This window comes from Pelophylax lessonae (assembly GCF_965119305.1).
Source record: "Pelophylax lessonae genome assembly, chromosome: 6".
Lineage (NCBI taxonomy): Eukaryota > Metazoa > Chordata > Amphibia > Anura > Ranidae > Pelophylax > Pelophylax lessonae.
Genome location: NC_138773.1, coordinates 186,703,355 through 186,715,106, shown reverse-complemented (window position 1 = coordinate 186,715,106; position 11,752 = coordinate 186,703,355). Strand labels below are relative to the sequence as shown.

Here is an 11,752-nt window from a genome sequence, read left to right as displayed (position 1 = left end):
TGATAGCAAGCTCTAATGAGCAGGGCCCTCTAAATCCTCCTGTATTGAATTGTATTGTAACTGTATTGTCTTCCCTCATATTGTAAAGCGCTGCGCAAACTGTTGGCGCTATATAAATCCTATATAATAATAATAGCAAGTACATTGACAGGCCTGTGCATGAAGACCCTTATGGTTTTTTTGTGTAGACTGTAATGCACACAACATTTTTGAGTGCAGTTTTGTGTGGTAAAGCTCCTTCTCATGGCTGTTCCCACAGATTAAAATGTATTAAGTTTTAAATAGTAATAAATGGTTAAAAAGTTTGTAAGGATTATATTTCCATCTGCGTTCCACTACTTTCTACTCAGGATGTGACTGTTTTCTAAAAAAAAAAAAAAAAACCTATAAGATTTGGCACACCTTTTTTTTTTTGACACCTGAAAAATATATTTAGTTGATTTAAACCGAAAGCTCAGTTTGGTTTTTAAAGTCCCTTATTCCCAGTATTTTATATAAAACAGTAAATAAAGAGCAGAAGTAACTAAAAAGCTTAGATCACGCTAGCTTGCCATTAAAAAAAAAATAAAAAAAAAAAACAACTCTCGCTATACAGAATGGTGATGTCAGCATTCATTATCATGCTAAAATATAAGATTATTTTTCATCAACAGAAATTCACACAGAATTTTTGCAGGTCACGTAATAAAGCGAGTGATTTCTGATTATTATACTGGTAACGCTACTATTCTAATTTTATGAGCAATTCATTTGAGCAAAAAAGCTGTAAATACGTTTATGTGTGCATTGCCCTTCAGTAATGACAGCTTTGCCCCCTTCATGTAAAGAAAGATATTTGGAATTCCCATCCACTTCTTCTCAGGATAATCTGTTAATGGGATGCTTAAGTTCATGAGGTCTTAAAGGAAAATATCTTCTCTCTATAAAACTAAACTGAAAAATAACAAAAGTGCTAATAAAATATACAAACACGGATAGATTAGTGGTTAACCTTCACACAAGCATTTTCATGATCATATGTCAACAATAGATTTAATATTATAAGGTCCAAGCATAACAAGGAAGAATAGGTACCAGCATTCTCAGTGCCGTGAACAAGAACTATCCTTCCTTACCACACTTATTGATCAGTCTTACTATACTTAGATGCATTTGCTTTATATTCATAATATATTAATGCTATTGAAACAATAAGATAGAAGGTTTCGTGCATCAGTTGAACAATAGAGTTCCTTTATCAGAGATCAGTGTTCATATATTGATAGCCCAGGGAACATAGGTACCAGGCTCATCTCTTGGAATCTGTAAGAAAACATAAGCACTTTCTATATTATATTATGTAACCCCAGTGCTTAGTATAAATACAAATACTGCAGACAAGTTATCCATTAAATGGGATGGGGCAAACATTGGGTTGATTTACTAAAACTGGAGAGTGTAAAATCGGGTGCAGCTCTGCATAGAAACCAATCAGCTTCCATTTTTTTTGTCAAAGCTTAAATTAAAAAGCTGAAGTTAGAAGCTGATTGGCTACCATGCACAGCTGCACCAGATTTTGCTCCAGTTTTAGTAAATTAACCCCATTATGGTTTAAGTAAATGTATTATTATCCTATACTGTCTGATTGTAAAAACATAATGTGGGTATTTAGAGATACTTGCTCAAACATGCAGCTTTATTTTTGATTACTCTATATCTCATATACATTATTTATGCAAATATTGACTTTGGGAATGTCAAGCCTAGCCCTGCTGAATGCCTCCTCCTGAGCATCTAAATTGATCCAAGATGTCAAGATCTAATAGGCTAATAGAGAGATCAGGGACATATACTTTTATAGCTTTACTGTATTGCAGGGCGCTTAATAAGAAAGCTTAAATAATAATCTTTATATCAAATGCAAATAAAAATGTGTTTCTGTAACTGCTTGCTGACCAGGCCTTTTTCTGACACTTGTTGTTTACAAGTAAAAATCTGTATTGAAAATTACTTAGAACCCCAAAACATTAAATATATATGTACACAATATATATATATATGTATATATATATATATATATATATAAATAAATATATATATATATATATATATATATATATATATATATATATATATATATATTTTTTTTTTTTTTTTTTTTTTTTTTTTTTTAAGCAGAGACCTTAGAAAATAAAATGGTGGTCATTGCAATTTTTTTATTGTCACACAGATTTTGCACAGCCTTTTTTTTTTAATTAAATTTTTTGGGAAAAAGACAACTTTAATGCTTTAATGAATTAAAAATACCCAAAACATAATATACCACAATTTTTTTGTATACTATGAAGGATGAAGTTACGCAGAGTAAATAGATACCAAACATGCTTTAAAATTGCTCATAGAATGGCGCCAAACTGCTAGTAAACTAGTATTTAGAAATCTCCTTAGGCTATGCTTAAAAAATTTCAACAGGTTACCAATTTAGAGTTACAGAGGGGGTCTAGTGCTAGAAATATAGCTCCTGCTCAGACAATTACATCGATATCTCACATGTGGGGTGCGAACACTGCTTACATATGTGGGCATGACCTATGTATACATTCACCACTGTGCGCGAGCACGCAGGACGGGGGCGCTTTAAAACCTTTTTTTTGTTTTATATTTATTTTATTAATTTTTTTTATTTTTGTACTGTCCCGTTAACCCTTTAAAAAAATTATTTTTATCACTTTATTGCTATCGCAAGGAATGTAAACATCCATGACAATACAGCATGACAGGTCCTCCTTATGGAGAGATCTGGGGTTTAAAATACCCCAAATCTCTCCTCTACCCTTAAAAGCAAAAGTTAACAAATGTTTTTAAAAAAATTAGATCTTTTGCTTTAAAGAAAAAAAAAATGTCTGGAGCTGGAAGTGATGTCATGACATTGCTCCGGTCCTCCTAAGGCATAGAGATGAGAGGAGGCCATCTTTCCTTCGCTCATCTCTGTGCCTAGGTGTCACCAATCCCCGTATTGGTTTTCGGGCTTCCAGATCCGCCAGGTAAGCCCAAAAACCACCGTAAAGCGGTGGGAGAGGGAGGGTCGACCCCTCCCACCACTTCGAAAAGTGGCCCAGCGGAGAATCCAATGCTCAGGCCATTTTTGTGAGAAAGACCGGCGCCTGAAGGAAACAATGCCGGGGTTACGGCATCTAGCTGCAGCCATAACCTTGGTATTTACCATCAAAGTAATGACGTATTTTCCCAGTTAGGTGGTAGGCAAGTGGAATGTATTAGCTGGAGTTGAGCTTTTTTTTTGGTCACCTATGTAAAATCCATCTAAATCTACTAGTCCACTCAACACTTCCCTCTCAAGATAATGCTGCTGTCCAAAACTGTCTCTGTTATTTCTCCTAAATAGATAGCGGAGCCACCATAAGACAGGAGGGGTGTTACTGGCTGGAACACCAGGTGAAAACAAAGAAAAAAAGATAAAAACAGAAAACAAATGCAGCCTACACATTTAGTGATTAGTAATCTGCAGTGGCGGCCCTTGCATAGCGGGCGCCAGGGCGCCGCCCCCCTACCCCTAAAAAAAAGAAAAAAAAAAAAGAAAAAAAAAAATGACAGCGAACAAATAAAGTTTAAAAAAAAAAAAAAATTGGGTTCTCCGGCCTTTGTAAGGGAAGTGGTGGCTAGGGGGGGGGGGGGTGGGGTTACGTCCCAGAAGAGGCGCCGATTGGACACCCCCACTTTCGGATATCCTGGCTGTGATTGGTCCAGTCTCCAGCCTGGACCAATCATCATCCAGGACATCCGATCCCTGACGTCACAATGGGGGCGGTGCCGGTGCGTGAGTCAGTCACTCACCGTCACCGCCACTCGGAGGACGAGGGAGAAGCCGCTCTCCTTCCCGCCGCCGCCGCCGCAGAGAGGACGGACTGGATCGAGGAGGGAAGAACCCGCCGCCGCCAGGTAAGTGCATTAAATTGAAGGGAGCACGCACGCTGCACTCTGCATTTATTGGGGTACAATGCTGTGGGCACTCTGCAATCATTGGGGTACAATGCTGTGGGCACTCTGCATTTATTGGGGTACAATGCTGTGGGCACTCTGCAATCATTGGGGTACAATGCTGTGGGCACTCTGCAATCATTGGGGTACAATGCTGTGGGCACTCTGCAATCATTGGGGTACAATGCTGTGGCACTCTGCAATCATTGGGGTACAATGCTGTGGCACTCTGCAATCATTAGGGTACAATGCTGTGGCACTCTGCAATCATTGGGGTACAATTCTGTGGCACTCTGCAATCATTGGGGTACAATGCTGTGGCACTCTGCAATCATTGGGGTACAATGCTGTGGCACTCTGCAATCATTGGGATACAATGATGTGGCACTCTGCAATCATTGGGGTACAATGCTGTGGCACTCTGCAATCATTGGGGTACAATGCTGTGGCACTCTGCAATCATTGGGGTACAATTCTGTGGCACTCTGCAATCATTGGGGTACAATTCTGTGGCACTCTGCAATCATTGGGGTACAATTCTGTGGCACTCTGTAATCATTGGGGGACAATGCTGTGGCACTCTGTAATCATTGGGGGACAATGCTGTGGCACTCTGCAATCATTGGGGTACAATGCTGAGGGCACTCTGCAATCATTGGGGTACAATGCTGTGGGCACTCTGCATTTATTGGGGTACAATGCTGTGGGCACTCTGCATTTATTGGGGTACAATGCTGTGGGCACTCTGCAATCATTGGGGTACAATTCTGTGGCACTCTGCAATCATTGGGGTACAATGCTGTGGCACTCTGCAATCATTGGGGGACAATGCTGTGGGCACTCTGCAATCATTGGGGACAATGCTGTGGTGCTCTGCAGTGATTGGGGACAATGCTGTGGCGCTCTGAATTGAAAGGGGCATGCACGCTGAACTCTGAATTGTGGGGGCACAGCACAGTGTTTATTGCATTGAAGGGGGCACAGCACAGTGTTTATTGCATTGAAGGGGGCACAGCACAGTGTTTATTGCATTGAAGGGGGCACAGCACAGTGTTTATTGCATTGAAGGGGGCACAGCACAGTGTTCATTGCATTGAAGGGGGCACAGCAAAGTGTTCATTGCATTGAAGGGGGCACAGCACAGTGTTCATTGCATTGAAGGGGGCACAGCTTCAAAGTCACGCAATTTTTTTACTGCGTTTTTTGGCGCGAAGCAATACCTATTACATTTTTCTTTTTGCGCCCCCCCCAAAAATTTTGAGCACCAGCCGCCACTGGTAATCTGCAATATATACATTCTTGTTTGGGTTTAGATACACTAACTTTAAAATAGTATTAATCCCATTATGTTATCTAATGCCAAGTGACCAAGCACAAGGGTGCATGTGAAGAACCACTGTATTTTTTCTACACAGGTAAGCCATGGAAGCTCCTTGGACTTTTTATATGTATATATTGATATGATACCATTGTTACTAGGACATAAAGTGAACGAAAAAAAGAAGTTTCAGGATTGCCATCAAAACGGAATTAAGGGTAAATCTTCCACTGGGAATACTAAATCTGGTGACAACATTCAAAGAGAATTAGTCCTTAATTTGAATGGAGATTTAGTCACTTCCTGTTGTGCCGCCAAGTCAGGAAGCGGAATGAAATCCCCATGGAACAGAAAGAGTAAAAAAATTGATAGGGGTTTTAAATGTTTCCTAATCTATCACAAACGAAAAAAATGTTTTTACCGACTGAAAATGAATAGAGTCACAAAAATCCACACAGGTCTAAATAAAAATATGGCGACCATAAAATAGCAAAATAAATGTTGAACCTGTTATGTCTACATAGATTGCTTAAAAAAAGGTCATACCATGTTAGTGAATTTGTCACCACATGCCATTCTTATCTTTTCTGGGCTTGCAGGACTGTTTAAGGTAAAAAGTTCAGACATCCCTCTTTCTTTTCTGGCATATGTCAAAGCATCCTTTATGGCAAAATAAATAGAGCAGCCCAGGAAGAGAGCTGGCTCACCCATACCCTGTAGGACAAAGCACAAATATACAGTTTGATCAACATATCAGGTCTAATGTGTACTTCTATACATACAGGTCACAAACAACATTTCAAGTACCAAGACAGGGTAGAGTTTCATCTCAGAGTTGAGTAACCCAATTTGAAGGGGTGGTGTGGAGGACTGAAGGGAAAACAACATGAGCAGAATATATGACCTAAAATGTCAGCAACAGTCTGACACTTTTTTAAGATTATACCCCTTTGTTGAATTTCATAAAAATGAAAAATAATTTCAAATTAAGAAATGAGGGGCAGCTAATCATTCTTCCAATAATTTTCCATCCTTAGGGCAAGTTTTATGCTGCTCTGTCTTCACTAATTCCGTTGTAAATGTACTTACAAGTTAGCAGCTGAGAAAGCCCCCTTGGTAATTTAAGCCAATTGCAAAAATTTACAGAAAAAAAAACAAACTTTGTTGCAGATTCCTACCTTTTTCTGCTCACCAAATCTGAAATTTCTATTGCATGGGATGATTAAAATTTGATTTGTGCAGACTTCTGGGAAAATCAGTGAGGCAATCACACAAGCGGGAAATTACATTTCTGGGGGAGTTCTGTACACCAATGGTGTACAGAATGCCTCCAGGTTGCCATATTGTATTGAATTTTATAGAATAATTTAGTATCTGCAGATTGAAAATGAAAGATAATTTTAATAACAAATTACAATTTTGCTTATCTAGAAATTGTATGTGCTATATTATTATTATTTTTTTTAATTTACTTTATTTTTTTTTTCACAAAAGTTATCCTTAAGGCCCCTTTAACACGATCGGACCGATCAGGTCCACCTGTCCATTTTTCTGGAGGACCAGAATAGACCACCCATTCTACACTATGGGGAGACGGATGTCAGTGGACACCCGTCTGGCATCTGAACCGACAAGACCCACTGAAAACAGACGGATGGAGATACGTCCACCATCGGATCGGATGAAAACGGACATGATGTCATGTGAGAGGAGAGCGGGACTCTGACAGCTCTGTCTCTGCACAGTGAGCGGAGACAGACCTGTCATCTGCCTGCTCAGCAGGGATCAATGGATCGATCCCCGCTAAGCTAGCGGAGTCTGTGAAAACGGATTGGCTCGTGTGAAATGGCCTTAAAGCCCAGCTCCAGGCTAATTTTATTTTTGTTCTTTTGTCACCCAAGTATTGTTAAAAAAGCAGCTTAGGTTACAATACTCACCTTCAACCTGAAGCTGTACCTACAGTCCTCCCTTTTGGCAATGAGATCTCCTATCAGTGCTCGCGTTATATGGATACAAAGAACAGTGCTGATGTCATGTCAGCACTGTTCTCTGCATTATCCAGGACCAACTACCATTGGGAGAAGATTGAAGAAAATGAACAACCTGCTCATCAAGTGACCATCCCGAAGACATCAGAAAAAGATATTTAAAAACACTAAGCCTAAAATACCACTTGCAGGTGTCTGCTTCTGGTAAGAATCAAAGCCGCCAAATACTGTCCTTAGCTAATAACTCCTGATGCTGTATGGGTTAACAGGAGCCGCTGCTACAGAGAAAAGCTGCACCGCCTGCCCACCCCCTTCTGCCTTCTCTGCCATTCACAAAAATAGTTTATAACAAAACTATTATTGTCCCACAATACATTGCATAAAAAATATACTAATCTTCAGCGTTATCTATTCAACTTACAACACAACAATAAAACAATTCCCAATTAGTGGAAAACAAGAAAATTTTCAATTTATCCCCAGAGACTCTGTTATCCTATTACTGAGTGCTGCAATTTTGCCACAGAGCAGGTGAAATCAGGCTATAAACCACAGCCCGCATATAAAAGATACCTCAGCTCATCCTGTAACTGAGCCTAAGGCAGGCCATACATGGAGCAAATTTTATCCTGCAACTATGGGAAATTTGGTTCCCACATCAACACAGACAATTTTGACAAGGGAATCCCTCCTGCTGAGCCATTCTATTCATTGTATTCTCCCAGCGGGGGAAGGGGGGGCGAGGGAAGCCCTCCCTGCCAGGAGAAGACAATGGTTATTGCTAGCAGCTATACCAGCCGCTAGCGATAATAGACGGGTTGTACCTAATTTGATCGATCAGCTTGGAACATGCAGCCTGCCCATACATGATTTGAATATTGGCCGGTTCCTGCTCAACCACCCGGAATTCAAACTATGGCCGGCCTAAAATTCACCTGGATTATAAAGATTTGGTAGAAAACCATTCTCAGCTATATATACAGTATACAAGGTTTATAGAACCTATAGATTTATAGTATAGTATCTATATAGTATAGTATAAATCTATATAGTATAGATTTATCAATGGAACATAAAGGGTAAGTCCGACTGATAAAGTATATTTTACAGGAGGATTCTGTATGACACAAAACGTGCCTGTGTGTATAACCCTGTAAGGCACATCTTTGCATAGGTAAGTTATATTCACTTATACTTTATTTTTATATGGTTTTTATCAATCAAATTTAAGAACCTAAAGGTCAAAGGTGAAAGGTTTAGTGGTTTTGGCAATCATTGGCACTCCAGCAACAAGTGGCAAATATGCATAAAGCATCAATGTAAAGCTTTGAAGATAAACAGATGTGTAGGTGCAGGGAGTGTATAATGACAGGGAATGCAGTGTTCTATTACCTTGGAAGAATATATAGCGTGTGGGTTGGGAGCATTGGCGAGCAAGGACACGTAGAATTGCTCAGGGACATCACACACTGCTGGAATTTTATACTGAGCTGGCCCACGGGAGTACAGCACTCCTTGCGGAGAGAATTTCAGCTCTTCAATTGTAAATAACCCCAGACCTTGAACAAAGGCACCTTCAATCTAGAAACATAAACATAACTGCATGTGAACAGGAAAAACGGCAAATATTAGAAACAATCAATGCTTTCAATGGTATATAAATTTGATTTCCAAAATGAAACATACTCTTAAAGTTTAATTATTCTATACTTAGAATTTGCTTAGCTTGGCAAATTAAAGTTGAAATTTAGGTATGGTTTTTTTTGCATAGTGTCATTGGTCCAACTTGGACCAATTTAAGTACGCATGTGTCATACCTCTCCGATCCTTGTGGGAGCTGGAAATTACTGTAGTAGGCACCACTACTAGAGTGATCGTTGCTAGTTTCCTGGTCCTGTGCTGGTCCACTGCTTAGTGAACAAGAAAGTTGCTTGCTTGGCATGGGCCCATTCAGAGAACACTTTGCAAATTCTCACTGAATGCAAAGGGTTCTCTGATTGGATGAGGTGGAGAGGGCAGTGGTGTCACAATCTCTACATCGTCCAATCAAAAAACATTTTTCATTAACTGAGAAAATGCATAAATGTTCTCTGAAAAGACCACGTTCTGAACAAGGGATGCCTTGTTTTCACCAAGAAACAGGGCTGCTGCTTAGCACAGGTCTCACAAGCTAGCGGAGATCAAAGTGGTACCTGTGACTACTACAGTGATTTCCAGCTTCCACAGGGATTGAGCAGGTATGGGACATACCTGTTTATGTTGGTTAAAGCTAGACGAATGTACATATGAAAAAAAGCCAAATCTAAACTTTAGCTTTAAAGCTGAGCTTTCGGCATAAAAGCTTTTATTAAAATATATCCCTTAATGGCCACAAATGATAAATTGCACCAAATGCCTCTGCAAACACAATTAGTATCCTGGAAAAGTAGCAGTGATATTGTTACTTTGCTGTACATAGCCTGTGCAGAGAGCAGAGCAGTGGGAGGGGCACAGTAGACTCCACCCACTACAGGCAGCCTGCAGAAAACTACAGGAGGTGGGACCAGACCAGTCTCCCTGTACAAGGAAAGAGCAGCAGTAACTGGTCTTTATCACAGGAAGCTCCTCCTCAGGGACAAAGTTTCACACTAAAGCCCCGTACACACGCGTCGAAAATTGGCAGGGAATGTTTGTCCGACGACTGATCTGCCGATTTTCGGCTTGTTAGTATGATGCTTCCGACAACCAACTCCGACTTTTCGGCCGAAAAAAATCTGGTGTGCAGACTATAACATTTTTGTTGGCCGTCAACACAACGGCCGATTTTCGTGCAGTCAGTACAGATTTCGACAGGGAAAAATCTGATGAGCAAGTCTGGGCATGCTCAGTGAAGAAAGAACACAAAGAAAGCAACCCAACACATGACATCACTTCTGAAGTAGAATTTTGTTGGGCGAGAAAATTCGTGTGCAGTCTAGGCACATTCCAACCAACAAAACACAACTCTGGACAAAAGACGGACGATCGGTCGGCCGATAATCGTTGCGTGTGTACTGGGCTTTAATTTCTACACAGATCTGGATTAAATACACAAAGCACACCAAGATTGGTGGAAGAATACACATGACTCTAGTATTTAGACAATATTTGTATTGTTGATTATCCTAGAGTTCATCTTTAAGTTCTAACATAAATAATATAAACATTTGTCATGCACCCTTGCTGACTATAAATGATTGGGAAAATATACACAGTGGGGTTGACTTACTAAAACTGAAGAGTGCAAAATCTGGGGCAGCTCTGCATAGAAACCAATCAGCTTCCAGGTTTTCTTGTCAAAGCTTAATTGAACACGACATTAGAAGCTGATTGGCTACCATGCACAGCTGCACCAGATTTTGCACTCTCCAGTTTTAGTAAATAAATCCCAATATATTAAAAGATTGTGATAAATGTTTTGGTTGTTCTTTATATGCATAGCTGTTTAATGCTTACTAATTTCAACTATGGTGCTGGTCAAATAGCTCTGTACGCACCATATTTAACTCTACAGATTATAATGGATAATTTTGACAGTAATTGTACAGTTCGTATTTAAACTGGCATGTATCGAAAAATAAATTGAAAAACATGGTAAAAGTAATATCTGATTTTTAAAAACAACGAGAGGCCTGTGGCTTCCCTGCGACTTTTGCTGCCCCAAGATATGTTCTGTGTGGCATTTCCCACAATCTAGATCCGAATACAGTTTCTGTATAGTGAATAGGTGAAAGAGCACACTGACTCTTCTTCCACTGAGTAAGAAAAAGCTAGATAATTGCCCCCTGCCTCATGGTATGGTAGGTACTCCTAACTGAACCAAACTTCCAAGTATTTTATTGACATATATTTTCACTTTACAATACCAATACTGAAATAGTACCTACATTACATGAATGTAACATGCCTAATAAGTTATTAAATAACATACCTGTCCTATGTCCACAGCCGGATTAATGCTGCAGCCAGCATCCATGACAATGTCTGTCCGGAGGTTCTGATAGCAGGAGAAATTTAAAAAAAAAAAGCTTATAGAAAGAATTAATTTTACAATTCACTATTTTTACAATGTATTAAAGTGATTTAAAGCAAATTTTCCTGTACATAAAAAAAAAAAACGGTAAAGCTGTAATAGGAACATCAAGCAATCAGCCTACGGTACTTCTCAATGTCTTCTCTTGCCTTGCTATTAGTTACTTAGCTTGCCCATCATGTTAAATATATTTTTTACATTTATATATATAAATGTATATATAAAGCCAGTGACAGAACTACCAGGGTCGCAAAGGTTGCACTTCTGACCCGACCCTAGTGTGCCACCACTGTCTGGGGGCCCTAGTGGGGTTGCTGGCACAGGGCTCTTAGCTAAGAGCATCTCTCTCATACAGCCCGGGCCCGGCCCTGCACTGACAGTTCCTCCTCCATCTTCTTCCCTCCCTCCCATGGATGGGAG

The 11,752-nt window shown here is 39.8% G+C and overlaps 1 protein-coding gene across 1 annotated transcript in view; it reads right to left on the bottom strand.

Moving 5' to 3' along the window:
• Positions 1–1,053: 1,053 nt before the first annotated feature.
• The window catches only part of LOC309557968 (aldehyde oxidase-like), a 174,138-nt gene continuing 163,439 nt past the window's right edge, over positions 1,054–11,752 (bottom strand). The window contains exons 32-35 of the mRNA XM_082260856.1: positions 11,231–11,296; positions 8,674–8,862; positions 5,840–6,007; positions 1,054–1,302 (exon numbers count right to left, since the gene is read on the bottom strand). Of these exons, the coding sequence (XP_082116982.1) occupies positions 1,252–1,302; positions 5,840–6,007; positions 8,674–8,862; positions 11,231–11,296 (474 nt within the window). The 3' untranslated portion in view covers positions 1,054–1,251. The remainder of the gene's footprint in view (positions 1,303–5,839; positions 6,008–8,673; positions 8,863–11,230; positions 11,297–11,752) is intronic.